At 43.3% G+C, this 18,151-nt stretch overlaps 1 protein-coding gene across 3 annotated transcripts in view; it reads left to right on the top strand.

Annotated features, from left to right (window-relative positions):
- The window catches only part of SOBP (sine oculis binding protein homolog), a 158,193-nt gene that overhangs the window by 124,057 nt on the left and 15,985 nt on the right, over positions 1-18,151 (top strand). For all 3 annotated transcript variants that reach the window (XM_064486809.1, XM_010989615.3, XM_064486810.1), the window contains one exon: positions 11,971-13,932. In XM_064486809.1, coding sequence (XP_064342879.1) covers positions 11,971-13,929 — 1,959 coding nt within the window. In that variant the 3' untranslated portion in view covers positions 13,930-13,932. The remainder of the gene's footprint in view (positions 1-11,970; positions 13,933-18,151) is intronic.

The raw sequence follows: 18,151 nt of genomic DNA, 5'->3' as shown, positions 1-18,151 counted from the left end.
TGAATAAATAAGAGTGTAAACCAGTTGGCTATGTTTTAAACCTGTAAGACTAGATACCGTGAAGGCCACAGGTATGACACAGGAAGAGATGAGATAATGAAAAAGGGGCCAGTCCTTTTCAAGACTAAAGCCATAGGCAGGAACAGGCAATGACTTCTGACATCGCTCTACTGATGCAGAGAGTGGGAAGGACCAAGTTACCCTGGATTGTGGGCACAAAAAGATAAAAACTGATCTACTAATGCAGAGAGTGGGAAGGACCAAGTTACCCTGGATTGTGGGCACAAAAAGATAAAAACAATCTCAGAGAGATCACTGAGACTTGGAGGGGATTATATGCCTAGACTAGAGCCAACCTATAAAACTGAAACATATAAACCCCATACCCTGCCAGCATATCTAATAGGTGGGTAAAATTTAGGAGCATATAACCTTGTATGGCCATCCATGCCCTTGAGGGGAAATGCAAAATGGGAATTTTAAGAAAATAAAAGGAAACATCAAAAGAATTATTTGGGGGAGGGGGTATTGAGTACAAAAATCTGAAGAAGATATTAAAAATAGATTAATTAGCAAAGAAGCAAGATATGGAACAATTACCTAGATATCTGCTAAGAATAGCATTCTCTTAGAAAAGCAACCGATCATTCTTCACACGCCTGTGGATATCTCTGAGAAGGCGGAGAAGCTGTGAGAGGAATCTCACTTTGACTACCGGTTTGTTTAACACAAGGGAGAGCTGCTTGGTGTGTGGATGGAGAGGGAAGAGACACACCATGTTGGAACGTGCCACGGCAGAGGGAGAGGATGCTGGATGTGATCAACCACATTCTCTAGAATTTAGTAAAGCAGATTCCTTTTTAAAAAAAACTTTTTTTAATTGGAGTATAGTTAATTTAAGTGTTGTATTAGTTACTGGTGTACTACATAGTGATTCAGTTATACATATGTGTGTGTGTGTGTATACTTCTTCATATTCTTTTTCATTATAGGCTATTACAAGATAGTGAATGTAGTTCCTCGTGCTATACAATATGACTTTGCTGTTTATCTATTTTATATATAATAGTTTGTATCTGCTAATCCCAAACTCCTAATTTATCCCTCCCCACTCCTTTTCCCCTTTGGTAACCCTACGTTGGTTTTCTGTGTTTTGTAACATAGTTTTCTGTTTTGTAAATAAGTTTGTTTGCATCATTGTTTTTAGATTCCACATAGAAGTGATATATGGTATTTGTCTTTGTCTGATTTACTTCACTTAGTGTGATAATCTCTACGTCCATCCATGTCACTGCAGTTGGCATTATAGAAAAGCAGATTCTTTTTTAATCCAAAGAAAGGTTGATTTGTTCCTCAAATCAGCAGCTCAGTGTAGTTTGTGGAGGGTGGGGAGGGCAAAATGGAGGATGGGAAATTCTGAAAATGAAATTGTGTCAGGAGGGCTAGGGTGCATGAAAAGATAAACCCTTGGGGGAACTGCCCAAGGTAATAAAAGAAATAAAAGAAAACTTTTATAATAAAATTTTATAAAAGCATAGGGTCATGCTCATGGAAGGAGCAAACAGAATTGGATAGATCAGTGTTTAGAGCGAATGGTGTAATATTTAACACAAGAGGGTGAGAAAACAAGGCTGGGCAACTTTTACTTGGTTTCTTTCCATTGTCTCCATAAAGAGAATGTTCTTTATACTGAAGAGGGTAGAACAGATACCAAAAAAGAAGACTAGGAATCCCACATTGAGGGCAAAGAGATAGACAGAGAGCACCTGCTTCTCTAACAAATTCAGATCTCCCTGCCACTTTGAAGGAATTTGTAGATAATTTCATTTCTACTTTTGGATAATAATTGTTCTATCCTGGGAGAAGGAGAGGTTTCAAAAAGACAAAAATGGACTAAAGTTTCAAAATTGGGAATGGGTTTCTGATTTATGAAACTCTAGACCAGTAGGCTTGATGGCTTATCCTCAAACATCTTGAACATATCACTGAACAAGTGGTTAGTGAGCACTTAGGAGGAAAAGCTTTTGGTTGACCAGAAACTCAGAGTGAAGCAAGCAATGCAGTAGAGTGAAAAGAGGTTGGGTTGGAAGTTCTGTATCTGGATCCCAGCTCTGTTATCTGTAGGCTGTGAGAGCTTAGGGAATCTTTGTTTTCTCATTTTCAAGTAAAATGGGAAAAACAGTAGCTTCTTTACAAGTTTGTTGTCGGAATTAAAGGAGATAAGTGAACATTTCAAGCTCAGTACACAACAGATATTCAATAAATGCTCGTTTTGAAAGAGCATATGCATAATAGAGGGATGTTACTACTCAAAAAGCAGGTGCACTCTTGGGTGGCATTAGCAGAGCTGTAGTGTTCCGTGTGAGGGAGGCGAGAGTTCCTGGATTCTGTGCCTGTCAGGCTGCTGCATTCTGTTATGGGCTCCACCCTTTGAGAGGGACATTACCAGGGTAAAGTATATGCCTGGGTAAAAGACGCAGGAGGACAGACAGGCTAGGAGGGCTCTGGGAACTTGTACCTGGGGACTGGATGCAGAAGCTGGGAGGTTTAAAAATAAAAATCAGTGGAAAAGATGATAGCTCTTTTTAAGTATTGGGAAGGCTGAGATTTGGAAGAGGAGCTGACCTGTGCTGGAAGCTGGTGAACAGAACTACTGTCAGTGGGTGGAAATAACAGGGACATTGACTGGTTAGACTTTCTAATAATCAAAGCTGTTTGACAACAAAATAGGCTGCACAGAGCTCTGCACTATATTGCAACCCTCTTTAGAAAGATCATCATGGTGTGAATCACTCTTTGGCAATGTGGGTGGATCTGGGTGGTCTCCCTATCGTAGGAGGTATGAGTGGCACCTGGAAGACCATCTATGGGTGGAAGGAAACCCAAGCTTGCTGGGGAGATAGGTTGGGCTTGACCTGTGAAGTTCCTTAGAGGTCTAGATGTCTGTGATTCTGAAATTTCAAAACAAAGTTATTATCAAATACAGACATACCTCAGAGATATTGCAGTTAGGTTCCAGGCCACTGAAATAAAGCAAATACTGTGTAAAGTGAGTTACATGAATTTTCTGGTTTCCCAGTGCATATAAGTTATGTTTACACTATACCGTACTCTAAGTGTGCAATAGCATGATGTCTAAAAATGTACACACCTTAATTAAAAATACTTTGTTGCTGAAAAATGCTAGCCATCATCTGAACGTTCAGGAAATTTTATTGTTTTTGTAGGAGCAACATTAAAAATCACAAGTCACAATTTACCATAACAAAACAAAATAATGAAGAAGTTTGAAATTCTGTGGGAATTACTAAAATGCAACACAGATACATGAGGGGAGCAAATACTGTTGGAAATAAGGCACCCATAGATTTGTTGGATTCAGGGTTGCCACCAACCTTCAATTTGTAAAAATCACAATGAGAAGTGCAATAAAAGGAGGCACAATAAAACAAGGTGTGCCTGAATTAGTTGGTCATCTTAATCCTGTAGTTTTAAAGGAAAATGCAAAAAATCCTTGGGGTAGCAGGGACCTTATGGGCTTTGAAGCCAGACAGATCTAAGTTAGAATCTAGATCTGCCGTCTATTACCTGCATAGGTAATCTAGGGCAGGTTATTTAGCCTATCTAAACCCCAATTATCTGTATGATAAGGTACTTGTGGAGATTTAAAGAGGTAACCCAGGTAACATATTTAGCATGGTTACCAGTGCTTAGATAATGCAAGCTATTATTCCTTGTATAATCTATTATTATGATATCAAATTGGGGCTTCCAGTAGGCACTATAATAAAAGCCGTAACTTTTGATGGAGTGTCCTGCAGAGATTTGAGGACTGGGCAGAGATGGGCACCATGGGCTGAAGTGGGGCCATCCTGAGCATCCACAGGTAGGAGCTGGTTCGGGCTGGAACCCAGGAGAAGAATAATGTGCAAGACTGTTAAAAGGGGCTGAACAAGGCATTTCAGGTAAAGCCCTTTGCTAGGTGTCTGCCAGATTCTGAGCAATCTGTATATAGTTGGTAAATAAATGATAGGTCACCAGGAGCCATTGCAAGTCTTTGAGAAGCAGCCAGAGAGGGAGCTGAAGAGCAGGATTGCTGGAGGAGCCGTGAATTCTGCCCAGCAGTGCCCTTGACCTGGACCACCTGCACACACACACAGCCTTGGTCCTCTGGCATTTTAGTGGGGCTGTTCATTGCTGATGCCAAAACACAGCCCCAGTGGGTGAGGAGGCTGGAGGCAGATTCAAATAAAATCCCTAGAAAAAAAAAGACTGTTTCAAGTATCACAGATAATAATAGAAATCCTTCCAAAAACTCCTGTTTTTGATGTATGATTAGCTGTGTTGTGGAATTAAAGCCATGTGTTTTGAAATGTGATTTTTGCCATTTTCTAAAAAGTCTGTATGAAAGGAGAAATGAGGTGAGTGACCACAGATAAAAAGAAGCCAAGTAACTAGTAAGTACACTTCACTTTCTAAAACATCAGTTTGATGGATCTCCCTTGATACGTAAGCGCAACCCAAGGTCCCTCCCTCCAGTTTTTTCAGGCAGAGAGAGGGCTCTTATAATCACAAATAATGAGACTTCAAATATTCAAGTATACATTTAGAAAACAGAGTAATGAGAAATGAGATCAAAGCGATTCAGCTATATATTGAAAACGAGGAGAGTTTCAATAACCAAGGTAAATATACATTGGAAAAAAGGTTCGGATATATATTTGAAAAAAGAGGAGTCACAGGGTTAGAAGCACAAAGGGGACTTTTATATTGAGACACTAAAATATTAATATTAATCTTTTCAGTTAAAAAGTGTTGGTTGAACTCAGAACAAATCTGTTGTTGGAGGGGGTGCAGGGTATTCCTGGGGAGAGGAGATGCATCCACATTTCTCCCAGGACTGTTAATAGATAGATTCTGAGCTTCTTGAGGGCAGGTACTGACTCTTTCTCATACTGTTTCACAGTTCAGTGCCTTCCTGAGCACAGCTCAGTACTTATTTTTGAATAAATGAAAGCATTACAAATAGAAGGTCAGGTTTTCCTTAAGCTTCAGTTTGAAGCACAGATGAGTCAATAAAAACAAAGACGTGCAGGCCTCCTGTGTCCTGCAGGAGATGCTAAGCTGTATGAGGGCAGAGCATGCATCTTCCTTAACTCATTTCCCTGGTTCCTAGCACAGTGCCGGGCATGAGGTGAGCCCTCAATGAATGTTCATTTAGGAGTGAATACATTGGATTTTGTGATGGCAAAGGGCAGGTCATAGTTAGAATATCTGGAGTTGACAAAAAGGAGAGAAATCGAAGCATGGCAGCCACATGGCAATGAAAGATGGAGTAGGACACGGTTCTCTGCTTTTTCACATTTTCCACATCCGCAGTCACTTGCTGGTTCTTTCGTCCTCACATGTTTCCCAGGCAGTGCGTCACTGTGGATGATCTCAGTTTTTAGCTGAGCACCTGAGGCTTGGCGTGATTAAATACCTGCCCCACCAGGCACTGGAGGCTATGGGACAGACTAGATGACCTCTGAGGTTCCGTTCAGGGCAGAATTTCACTGCTGAGATCTCCTGGCCTATTTCCTTGTCCCCTCAGGACCACAGGACTGGAAAACAGAGAGGCAGACATTTGGCAACAGGTAGACCAGATTTTCCAATGTTTGAATTTTTTAGTTTCCATCTGGATGACTTGTGTTAAGAAGATGTAAGTTGCATTTATCCAGCTTAAATGAAGCGGAGAGTTTTGTGATGATATGCTAATGCGCTTAGGCAGCCTAGTATGTCAGAACAAAGGGAAAATTCACCTTCTTCTGAATCATGTGTTTGGCTATGAGGATGGACCCATGGTCACTGAATACAGGCCAGGACTCTATCTCTTGCTGTGGCTGTAGAAACAGACTTGGGTCAGTAAGGAGCTGTTTGTCAATGCTCACTGAGATCCTGAAAACCAAGCCCATCTCTTCTGCCTTTCAGAGTTCACTGCACGTGTGAAAGAGAAGAATCTGCCTGATGACTGGGGCCATGGTTTCTGAAATCCAGCTTAAAACTTATAAGTAGAACTTGAGTCACAGTGTACAGTTCCTACTGGGCAGTTTCTAATGAGATTTTCAGTTCTAACAAAGATGCTTGTTAGCCTCTCCGTGGGTTCCAAATTCTGTATGAGGAGAGAGGAGAGGGAGGAGAGAGAGAGAGATTGAGATTGAGAGAGAGGGAGAGAGGCAGGCCAAGCTACAAAGCAAAACAAAAAACAAAACAAAAAACTAAGACCCTTAAATAAAAAGAACTATGTAGCAAACACGATCATGTTGGAATATAAAACTGCAGAAAGTTTATTTTGAAAATGAACTTCTCCATGAATTGGCTTTTTTTTTTTTTAAACAATAGCTCTTGCTGATTCTAAATCCCTCTCCTGATTTCTGTATGGCTGTGCATGTCTAAGGTGAGGTCATCTTTTTCCTTCCTTCACTGGAATCCAACTTTGCAAGGAAACTTGGAAAGGTGAGCTTGGTCCGCCCATCAGCCCTCCGTAGGGGCTCGCCCTCACGTGCATTCTGCCATGCAGGGCTCGGATCATCCTGTCTTCAAAGCACATGATACTGTGGCTTCTGACCCTTCCTTTGGAAGATAGTCCTGCCATGTAATGAGTCAAGCAGATCGTTCATCAGCTCTGTTTTTTAATAAAACATGAATAGCACAGTTTATGGCTTCCACTATTCAAACAGCAGTTGAGCCTAAGAGGAATTATTCATTTTAATGGTTCTAACAGTCATTTCCAAGCAGTCATGCTGCTTTATCAAGCTTTTGCCTGAATTAGAGAATGACTGGCCTTGGAAGAAGAGGAGGGCTCAGCAGGAGCTGAATAGAGCCTTCTCAGGGCGGTGGGCAGCTGGGAGTACAAAGTCCTGTTGCCCTGTTCCTTGTCACTGCAGACAACCCCTCTGTCACCCTTGGGATGGCAGGATCTAGGATGGGGGCTGGGGTCTGTGAGATTCAGCATGGGTTTGCCCAGAGAGAAACATATTCCATTCTACCTCAAAGACTCGCAGGCTCATGGGAAAGCCTAGATGAAAACCTCCCTTTCCTTCCTCACGCTGCCATAGAAATATCTTCCCGTTAAGTTAAACTGAACTTAAACATATGGGATGTTCCTGGGACAGCAGCAACCATGAGAGAGTCAGGCTGGGAACTGAAAAAGTACTCTATGCAACCGGGTTACTGGTAACAAGTGTTACTTATTACTACTATCAGTTCCATTTCACAGATGAAGAAACTGAGGCTGAGGATTTCATAAGGTTGCACTGCTAGTAAGTGACGGAGCCCAGATTCATACTCACATCCTCTAATTCCAAATCCTACATGATTTCAATAGCATCCTTTGCTGCCCAAGTGCATTGGATTGGGGCCCTGATGGAGGCAGAGTCTAAACCCAAAGGAACAGTTGATGCTGGGGTCATGCGACTCCAGGGTTGGACTAGAAGCAGATATTCAGGTGGGGTCAGTCTGAGGCCCTAAACTCATGCTGTGAGGTGACTGTCTTTGGGTAGAGCAGACCCAGACCTTTCAAAACATTGACCCCCGTCCATGTCTCTCCATATCCTCCTTTGATTCACTCTTCAGTGAGCTCATAATTTTTCGAGTTGGTCTGGACTGCAAGACCAATGCCCATTTAACAGGCCAAGATCTAGAGAACCAGCCTCTTACAGCCAGCTCCAGTTTTGGTTAAAGAGCTACAACTTCTGAGCTGTTACCAGGGTGCTGTACTGGTATAAAGTCGAGCATGAGGAAATTTTGCTTTGTTTTTCAAATTGTTGATGGCATTCAAGGGATCGCTAATATCTTTTTACTGTTCCATTGCTGCAAATGTGTTTGCCCAGATAAGAAAGATTTCAGCAAAAGAGTTTCTTAATGAAATACTGCCTGATGCCAGGCTACCACTCAGAGGCGGTGGTGGGTAGGTTCCATTAAAGGATGAACTTCACTCCCACAGATGACAGCTGATTAATGTGTTAATTAGGAACCCCGTCCCCCTCCCCCATCACCCGAATCTTCTTCTAAGCCCGGCAGAATATTTATATTGTGCCCATGTGGGTAACCTCATGGCATACTTTGGCTTTGACTTTGGACGTTTATATAAAAATAAAGGCTCAGTTGCCAACGTGAATAGCTTTCTTTCTTTCCAGGGGAAATACAAGATGGAAAGAGTTATAGAAACCAGAAGTCCTGCCTTTCAGTTTTCTTATATCAAGAGCAAGTGATATTTCTGCTGAGGCAGTGTCTTTTGAGCAGTTTAGCGGTGTAGGTTGCCACATTTATTTCACAGGAAAGGAGTGAATCCATCAGGCCACTGAGCTTGTAAGTACTACCCTGGCAGTCAGCCACCAAAATATAAATACTCTAAATGGACTAAAGGAAATGTTCATTCTGTTGTTTAGAATTGGACACATCCCAGGAAGGTAAATTTAATCTTTTTGAGGACTGCTGTTATAGGGTTGAATGGAATACGCATTTGTTTATCTCCTTTGTGATCTTTTTGTCTTCCCGGTGATACATTATGTATTTGTGATACAAAGCATTTCAGCTGTCTCGCTCACTGGCCTTGCATCAGCTGATTGTTCAGTCCCCAGATTGCCATCATTAAACAGCTTCAGCCTCAGCTCTGTCCAATCTGGGACCTGTTAGGGAGAGAAGTGGAACCAAAGAGGCCAGATTCCAACAGAAACAAAGCCCGCTGGAATTAGGGGGAAATCATTCCAGAGCCTAGTGAGTTGAGTGCTGCACTTCTCAGTCTTTATCTTCTAAAATATCTGAAGGACTTTTGGTACTTCTTGGCATAATGAGGAAAAAACTAATGCCGCAAAAAGTTAAAAAAAAATTAAAGCCGTCTGTGGAAAGAAGAGGGGAAGAAAATAATACCCTGTTACACCACAGTTCAGAAAACCATAGTTTATGAGACACATGTTGTGTATTTCCTGGGTATGCAAATGTTATTTTATTAAAGAGAGATCTACAGTATATATTTTCACCTGACTACCACGTCTTAAGTAATCAGCTCAGGCTCTTATGATGAAATCTTTAATTACCAGAAGTGTGTCATTAGATGTAGAATGAATGATGTGCTGCATTTTATTGCTTCACATGATATAGCCATTTGTGCCATAAATTCATTGACCTAATCTTAAACAATGTGTCCTGTAAGACAGACGTGATTCATTATTTCTTAAGTGACAATTTTTTTCTCTATTACTTTTTTTGCTTCATCAGGAAGATTGCTTTACTGTATTTTTAGACCAGTGTTCTGAGTTGAAATGTAATAAGGCAAGGCTACACACACATTCACACTCATTACCCCAAATGAGCTAGTCATAAACTGTCACAGTATTGCCCAAACACATTGGGATGTTGCCGAAAATCAAGTAGCTAACCATTGGGCTTTTGCTTTAACCGGAAAGTTTGATGAAACAGAATTTGCTTCAAACTTTGATGTCTGTAATTCTTTTATGTGGAAATAGATAAAATACGGTGGAGAATTCTCATTGGATAATTGGGAAAGATTTATGAGCATTCCTTATTCGTCAATGAATTATTGAAAGTGAAAGAAGTAAAGGGAGAACATTTAAATTATATTTAGATTATTTTTTGTGACTCTACTTGAAAATATTTATTTAGCTTGAGGAAACAGAGGAATCCTCCGGAGGCAAATAATTCAGTCTGGCAATTTGAAAACCAATTAAGGATTTCAGAAAACTCTTTCCCCTTATGGTTAAAAAATATGATCCAAAAGAAATATGCCAGAAAATTTGGTATATTATTTTAATTAGTTTAATTCATTGATAGTGTTTTTTTTAGATCATGATTAAAGAAGCTATATTTGATCCTTCACGTCAAGCTTAAAAGTTTACATTTTAGCCTTTCTGTGGATGCCTAATATTGAAACAGAATCAGGTGGCTTTATTTCATATTGGAATTTAAATGTCTCATCATTATACATTAGCTTTATAAAAATGAGCTGGTTTTAAAGATAATAACTTACATGTGTCAGGTTTTCACTGCTAGTTTATTTAACCTTTAGATGAGAATTTTGAGTCTGATAGATTCTGTGTGTCTTCTTATCAAAGGCAATTCCATACTTATTTGTAAACTAGACATCTCAACTATGATTAAAAAAAAATTCTCTTAATTCTGGAGAGACCTGAAACACTGTAATGAAACAGGAGTATATTAGCATTGACTTTATTTATTTATTTATTTTTTGCAACAAGTATTTTGAAAGGGTATTTTGGTATAAGGCCTAATGAAAAACTAATGTGTGCCAATAAGTGTAATTCAGTCTCACACCATCAAGTATATTACCTGCAAATATCAGGGGGAAGAAAAGTGAGAAGGCAAAGAGCGCATTTACACATACAGACCCACATCTGCCATAAGTGTGTACACTCACAATCACATGCTAGCATGCCACCACTGTTTATAGTAGAGGAAAGCTGAGAGTTAAATGAGATGAGTAATCAAATGCCCAGCATATGTTGTTTTTGCATTGTTTATGTGACCAATCATTATTAAAATGTATCATCTTTTAATGCTATCAGTTTACCATAGTTAAACAACATGCACCAGCAACAGAACAACAGACACCATCCTCAACAAAAACAGGGTTGTATTTAGAGCAATGTTGGAACCAGGGCTTTACTGAGAGATTTAAATTCAATGAACTCACCATTGCATTGTGTTTCAAAATTCTTCCTCTGCTGCTGTATGACTTGAGTGCTGAGGAAATGACCAAAAAAAAAAAAAAAAAAAAAAAAAAAAAAGAATAAGAATAAAAAGAAAATAAGATTGTGTAGTAGTCAAAAAAGTAAGGCACCGAAAGAACTATTGAAAATTTTGACATCTGTTTATCTGTTTATAGCTATGGCAAGATTACTCATATTAATTCTTGTTTAAAATGCCATATGAAGGAAAGACATTTGTGCAAACAAGAGTCATATTTGAATTGTAGATCATGTCTTCACCATCTGTGAGAGCTGATGGTGTTGCAAAATTAATGTGTTAATGAAATCACAATAATTTCTCCAAAGTAATGGGTTCTGAAGCCGAGAATGACTATTTTTTGAACTTTGATGTCTAGTGATTTTCAATTGGGAAAAGCTCTCAGCCTTTAATTAGTTCTGCAGCCCGACTTTAAAATAAATTTGGTGATGTCTTTCTTTTGCCAGGAGTAGATTTGAAGGGGGGAAAAGCCATAAAAACTTTTGGAAAACGTTCTCTGGTGTTTGAAAAGTTGTTAAATAAGACTGCCTGCCAAGAAATGTCACCAAAAATTCTGACTACTGAGAGAGAGTGGGCAAACAGCTCAAAAAATAATTCTAGCTTGCTGCAACATCACAGGTTGGGAATAGCTAAACCTCACACAGACTTCATGACTAATTCCAAATTTCCCCTTGGAAGCCAGGCATAATGATGTTCAGTGCTACGTTATTGGTTAACACAGCACACCCCTTCCAACTGCATTATTGAACAGTCAATAGTGTAAAGTGACTTCGCACGAGAATTTTAAGGGTCTACATTTCAAAGCCCACTGAAATTTCTGGAGAATCCTGCCAGCCAAAACTATTAGATGTGCATGTCCAATGAGCCTCTTGACCAGTGAAAATACGTGGGCAGGTATATGTCCCCCTTTTTGTCAGATCCACCTTTAAGTCATGCTTAAAGGGGATAACACAGTTTTTTTTCTTTTCTTTTCTTTTTAAATAGAAGATGTTAATAATTGCTGCTCTGAAGAGCTAATATTTATAAAGCAATTATGGCTTCCAAAGAGAAATCATTTTACAAACCATTTTACCTTTTAGAAGAAAACACTCCTGCTGATTTGAAAAATCATGATAAAGTTTGAAAGAACCTTTATGTGAAACATGAAAACGTTATCTACCAAAGGAAATTGCTTATCTTACTTTTTTTCTTATTACTGTGTTGTAGGTATGTGACTGGTGTAAGCACATAAGACACACAAAAGAATACCTGGATTTTGGGGACGGGGAACGAAGGCTTCAGTTCTGCAGTGCAAAATGTCTCAATCAGTACAAAATGGACATTTTTTACAAAGAGACACAGGCCAATCTTCCAGCTGGGCTGTGCAGCACATTACACCCTCCCATGGAAAATAAAGCAGAAGGCACCGGGGTGCAGCTGCTCACTCCAGACTCTTGGAATATCCCTCTAACAGATGCTCGCAGGAAGGCACCCTCCCCGGTGGCTGCAGCTGGCCAAAGCCAGGGCCCTGGCCCATCGGCGTCCACCACCGTCTCTCCATCTGACACTGCCAACTGCTCTGTCACTAAAATCCCTACGCCAGTGCCCAAGTCCATGCCCATCAGCGAGACTCCAAACATCCCTCCTGTCTCCGTCCAGCCACCTGCTAGCATTGGGCCTCCCTTGGGCGTCCCGCCTCGCAGTCCTCCCATGGTGATGACCAACCGCGGCCCGGTACCGCTGCCCATCTTCATGGAACAACAGATCATGCAGCAGATCCGCCCGCCCTTCATTCGCGGACCGCCGCACCACGCCTCCAACCCCAACAGCCCTCTGTCCAACCCCATGCTCCCCGGCATCGGGCCCCCGCCAGGCGGCCCCAGGAACCTGGGCCCCACTTCCAGTCCCATGCACCGGCCCATGCTATCGCCCCACATCCACCCCCCGAGCACCCCAACCATGCCGGGGAATCCCCCGGGCCTGCTGCCTCCCCCACCACCGGGCGCGCCCTTGCCGAGTCTCCCCTTCCCACCGGTGAGCATGATGCCAAATGGCCCGATGCCCGTGCCCCAGATGATGAATTTCGGGCTGCCATCGCTCGCCCCGCTTGTGCCGCCCCCTACCTTGCTCGTGCCATACCCGGTGATCGTGCCGCTGCCCGTGCCCATCCCCATCCCTATTCCCATCCCTCACGTCAATGATTCCAAGCCCCCCAACGGATTTTCCAGCAACGGGGAGAACTTCATACCGAGCGCCCCCGGCGACTCCTCGGCGGCAGGAGGCAAGCCAAGCGGGCACTCCCTGTCCCCACGGGACTCCAAGCAGGGCTCATCCAAGTCCGCGGACTCGCCGCCCGGCTGCTCCGGCCAGGCCCTCAGCCTGGCGCCCGCGCCCGCGGAGCACGGCCGGAGCGAGGTGGTGGACCTGACGCGGCGCGCCGGCAGCCCCCTGGGCGCAGGCGGCCAGCTTGGCTTCCCGGGAGTGCTGCAGGGCCCTCAGGAAGGCGTCATCGACCTGACCGTGGGCCACCGGGCCCGGCTGCACAACGTGATCCACCGCGCGCTGCACGCGCACGTCAAGGCGGAGCGCGAGCCGGGCGCGGCGGAGCGCAGGACCTGCGGCGGCTGCAGGGATGGCCACTGCAGCCCGCCTCCCGCCGGCGACCCCGGCCCAGGCGCCCCCGCGGGCCCCGAGGCCGCCGCGGCCTGCAATGTCATTGTGAACGGCACGCGCGGCGCCGCCGAGGGCGCCAAGGGCGCAGAGCCGCCGCCGGAGCAGCCCCCGCCGCCGCCGCCGCCGCCGCCGCCTCCGCCTCCCGCGCCCCCAAAGAAGCTGCTGTCGCCGGAGGAGCCCGCGGTGAGCGAGCTGGAGTCCGTCAAGGAGAACAACTGTGCTTCCAACTGCCACCTGGACGGGGAGGCGGCCAAAAAGCTGATAGGGGAGGAGGCTCTGGCGGGGGGCGACAAGTCAGACCCGAACCTTAATAACCCCGCGGACGAGGACCACGCGTATGCTCTGCGGATGCTGCCCAAGACGGGCTGCGTGATCCAGCCTGTGCCAAAACCCGCGGAGAAGACTGCCATGGCGCCGTGCATCATCTCCTCGCCCATGCTCAGCGCCGGGCCCGAGGACCTGGAGCCTCCACTCAAAAGGAGGTGCCTCCGAATTAGAAATCAGAATAAGTAAAAGGTTTGTATGCCCACCAGGGCTCTTCTCCGACTCGTTGCACCTCTCCTTACTTCTTACAAGGCAGAGGCTAGAGTTGTATTGATTATGATTTTACCTTACATGTTTTGCAGCACACCTCGTGTGGTCACATACTTTCATCATTTTGATCCAACAGCATTCCCATTTTTACAGCTGAGGAAACTGAGTCACAGCATGTAAGTGCCATGCCGAAGGTCACTTACTTCAATGGTAAAGCTCAGTCTTGAGCCCGACTTGAAACACTATCTACTTATTTATACTTTTATTATTAGGCTCATCTCTAATTCACACTTCAAATGTAGAGGAGAATGGGAGGGAGGAAGAAGAGAGAATTTGAGACCAATATGAGGTTACAGGGCTGTAGTAAAAGGTGAGCTGAGCCACTTTTTGGAGCTGGTAGACTCATTGGCAGAATGTCCCAGCTCACTAAATGTTCTCAATAACCAGGGGATTCCGTTTGCAAGATGAGAATAAAAACTAACCCTCTTACATGCTTATGCCAGTTGAACCCAGGCCACGGAGCCCCATTTGCCTGGCAAGATGTTTGAGCAGCTCTTGTTCATGGGGTCTCTTCCTTCATTTTTCACCAAGTAGCATTCCCCAGGGCAGGCCTCAAGAATCACTGACCAGCTTTGCTTTCTTCCCTTTTGGGCTAGTGGCTCAGTTGGTGGGTTGCTCACCTCTGCAGGCAGTGGGAGGCTTTGACAGGGGAAAGAGTCACATCGCTGAAATAGGTGAGAGAGCACATCCCTGACCTCACGAGATTGCGGGGGGGGGGGGTGTCCTTCTTAATGCCAAGTGAACCATAAATAATGAGTCCAGAATTTCAGCAAGAGGAAGATGGGGAACTGGGCTGTGTGGCTGTCTGCTATAGCCAGATACGGCTTCTTTTGATTCTCCGCCAACCATAAAGGAATAGGCACCACCTGTATCATACTTAGGAGGAAGATGAGGCTTGGAGATGTTACCCAGATCAGAGCTGGTAAGTGAGGGAACCAGTATTCAACTCAGGCCTACTGGATCTGAAACCTGACTGCTCTCCCTGTCCACGAGGTCAGCAAACAGGCTTGTCAACTGTTTATGGAAAGGAAGGGAAGGGAAATGAACATTTATTGAGCACATAACTTGTGCACAGCTCTTTCCAGGAGTTGGGGAGATACAGCGGTGAATATGATGCTTGAGGGCAGGCTGTCAAGGCACTTACAGTCTGGTGGAGATGTATATCTGGGGAGGACGGAGGCCTGGGTAGGAGAAGTGGACCTTCAAGGAGAAACAGTTGCTCGCTTTTGTACGTACAGGTCCTCTTCTAAGTCTTTGTCAGTAGTGTTAATTTGGATCCCGATCTATGTAGCAATTGTTTTTATCTTCATTTTACTAAAGAGGAAACTAAGACAGAGGAATTAGGTAACGTGCCCAAGATTACCAAGTTAGTAAGCAGGGTCGAGATTCAAGTTTAAACTTTCTGACTCCAGGGCTGTATTTTCTTTAAAACACTATAGAAGAATAGGTTAATTGGTGATAAAATTATTTTATCCACCTCAGTTGTCTTGGCGAAAGTTCCTAGACAGAACCAAGCCTACCAATCCACTTCTCTAAGTGTCTAGACCGTGTTCAAATTTTTTTGGGGGGTGTGGGGGACAGTGTTTTTTGTTTGTTGTTTCAGCAGCAACAACAAAAACCTAGAATACCAACCCATTACTCCACAGTAGGAAATGCAGGTGTGGACCTATGTGGACTTGATGTGGTGTGTCCAAATTATTGTCCCTAAGTCAGTGTATTTACTGCTGCCTTGGAGTACCTACCTAACTTATAGCCAGAAGTTTGCTTGGCAAACACAGAGCCAGTGCAAGGGGCCCTCCTGGTTGGTGCAAGAAGAGTTTCTCAGCCGCCATACTGTGAGGCTTCCTTTTCTATTGATGGCTTTGCCAGGGGGAGCAGAATACTAAAAATCAGTTCACCAGTCCTTGATTTTACATCTGCAAGTTCTGCTCTCCAAAGACAGATGGCCTCAGCCTTCTCATAGTCACCACAATTGAAAATGTCCCTGCTTTCTCCACCAGAGTAATTTAATCTGGTTGACAAAGCAGTGAGTAATGGGAAGATGTGGGACAGAAAAAAAATGATGGCCTTTAGAAAGCCAGAAAAGCATTGGGAATTGTCATTTTAAACCCATCCTAATATCACTCATTCAAGTGACATTAAAGGAAGAATGAGAGGGTGAAAGATTTTACTACCATTACTGGAGTGAAAAGTGACCAGGTCAAGAAGAGTGTCACTAGTCCATAAGTAGCAGGGGCCCAAAAGAACATAAAAGCATGAAATACAGGATGGCTATTTGGATGATATATGTTTCTGAATAGGTAATCAAGTGAGGGTCTTGCACGTTGACTAGAGTCATTACTAAAAATACTAACCTGGCTTCAGACAATTTCAGAAGACAATGACGAAATCGCCTATCGCCCCTTGAGATTGGAAAGTTCTTTTTTTGATGGGTTCCCCAAGAAATTACAGCTTTCCTCTCTAAAGCCAGAGACTCCCAGACTTTGCCAGCTACAGTGGGGTGACAAGACAAGTGATTTAAGACAGGGGAAGAACGCCTCCCCTCCACTAAATCACACTTCTTCTTGCCCTCTGTCATTTCATGTCACCTCGCAGCACAGTTTCAACCTACCATAATTCACCTACATGCTCTGACCCTTCCTGATTTTCTGTGCACACGTGGTGCTGTTTTTCTTCTCTGCCTTCAGAAACCCAGCCTACGCATATGGTTACAGACACCGGAAATGCATCCGTTAAATAAAGGACTGTGTGACTTTTGTGCCCTGACAGTGAATGCGGTTTGGTGACACTTTAAAGCCAAAGGAGAAAGCTTGAAAAGCCAAAAAACAAACCTGGACTGAGTCATGGGCGTGGGTGAGGTGCGGGTGAGGTGTCGGTGAGGGATTTCTCCATATGCTTGTTGGTGACTCAATTATCTCTTACAGGAGAGTCTGTCAGTAACTTCTGTCAGGTTTCTTCATTCTTTTTAGTATGCCCGCCGTTTTCATACTGTGTCACTGTTTTAAAAAATCATTTAAAATAGATTCACAGCCCACTGTATCTTGAAATCAAAAATCCAGGTAACTACAGCTGTCTTCAAAGAAGTCATCATTTTTGCTAGTTCTTGGGAAATTATAGGGTGTTTCTTTTTCCATTTTGAAGTTATTCTGTTCCTGGTTACCTGACTATGCATTCTTGTTTGTTGATATGATTACAAATGATTTTAATGGGCAGATATTTTCCAAGATGCAGAACTAATTAAGTTTAGTTGAAGATTTTAAAAGGTTGGAAACTTCCTTTAATCTTCAACTTTTAAGACGCCAAATACCAGTTCTGCAGCTTCTGTAAGCTGAAAAAGAAATCCCCCCAAATAATAAGGACAACAATGTATAAACACTTCCCAAACTATTCTATCCACAAAGAATTCCATTTATAAATGGAATACTCCCTTCTTTGTCTTTGCCTTAGAGCTTGGGGGATAGCTGTTTGTATTTGTGCATTTTCTGAATTTCTACAGTTTACACTTGTTTATGGTACATTGGGGAGTTCAGAGTAACCATTTGCAAATGTTTGAAGATATTCAAAAGAAAATATTCCCTGCTCCTTGATTTTCCAGGGAAATGACATCGGCTCTTTAAGACGTAAAATAATCAATGGAAAAAACGTGTACCATGAGTAACCCTTTCACCCTCACTTTTTCCATTCCCGAGGAGCAGCAAGATCATGCCACTTGCCACCTTTGTGGCTCCCAAATTTCTTGTGTGTTTCTAACACCAGAAAGAAAATCTAAGACTCTTTTCCCTGGCCCCCATACCAAGATGCTCCCCCAGCCTCAGCAGCAGGGGTTCCTTCCACTTTTTGTTTTCTCTGGGAAAGCTAAAGAAGGGGGCTGTAGTTTTGGGAGTTTAGAGTTTAATTATTAGTCTGGTCATGGAGCCACAATCCCAGAAAGGACTATTTTAAGAAGAGGACGGGATACTGCCTCGTTAGGAAAGCTAAAAGGGTGGAGGTGGCAGGTAAATTTTTGCCGGTTTGGTTTCTCCAGCTGTGAAGTTTGAGAAAGTCAGTTGCCTGCGAGGTCAAGTCCATACAGTCGAAATATTACTATGAGTGCCAACTATGAAAGCAAGAAAAAGCGGAAAAACTGAGTGAGAAGAGAAAA

This window comes from Camelus dromedarius, chromosome 6, assembly GCF_036321535.1.
Source record: "Camelus dromedarius isolate mCamDro1 chromosome 6, mCamDro1.pat, whole genome shotgun sequence".
NCBI classification, from domain to species: Eukaryota; Metazoa; Chordata; class Mammalia; order Artiodactyla; family Camelidae; genus Camelus; species Camelus dromedarius.
This window is presented reverse-complemented; position numbering and strand designations above follow the sequence as displayed.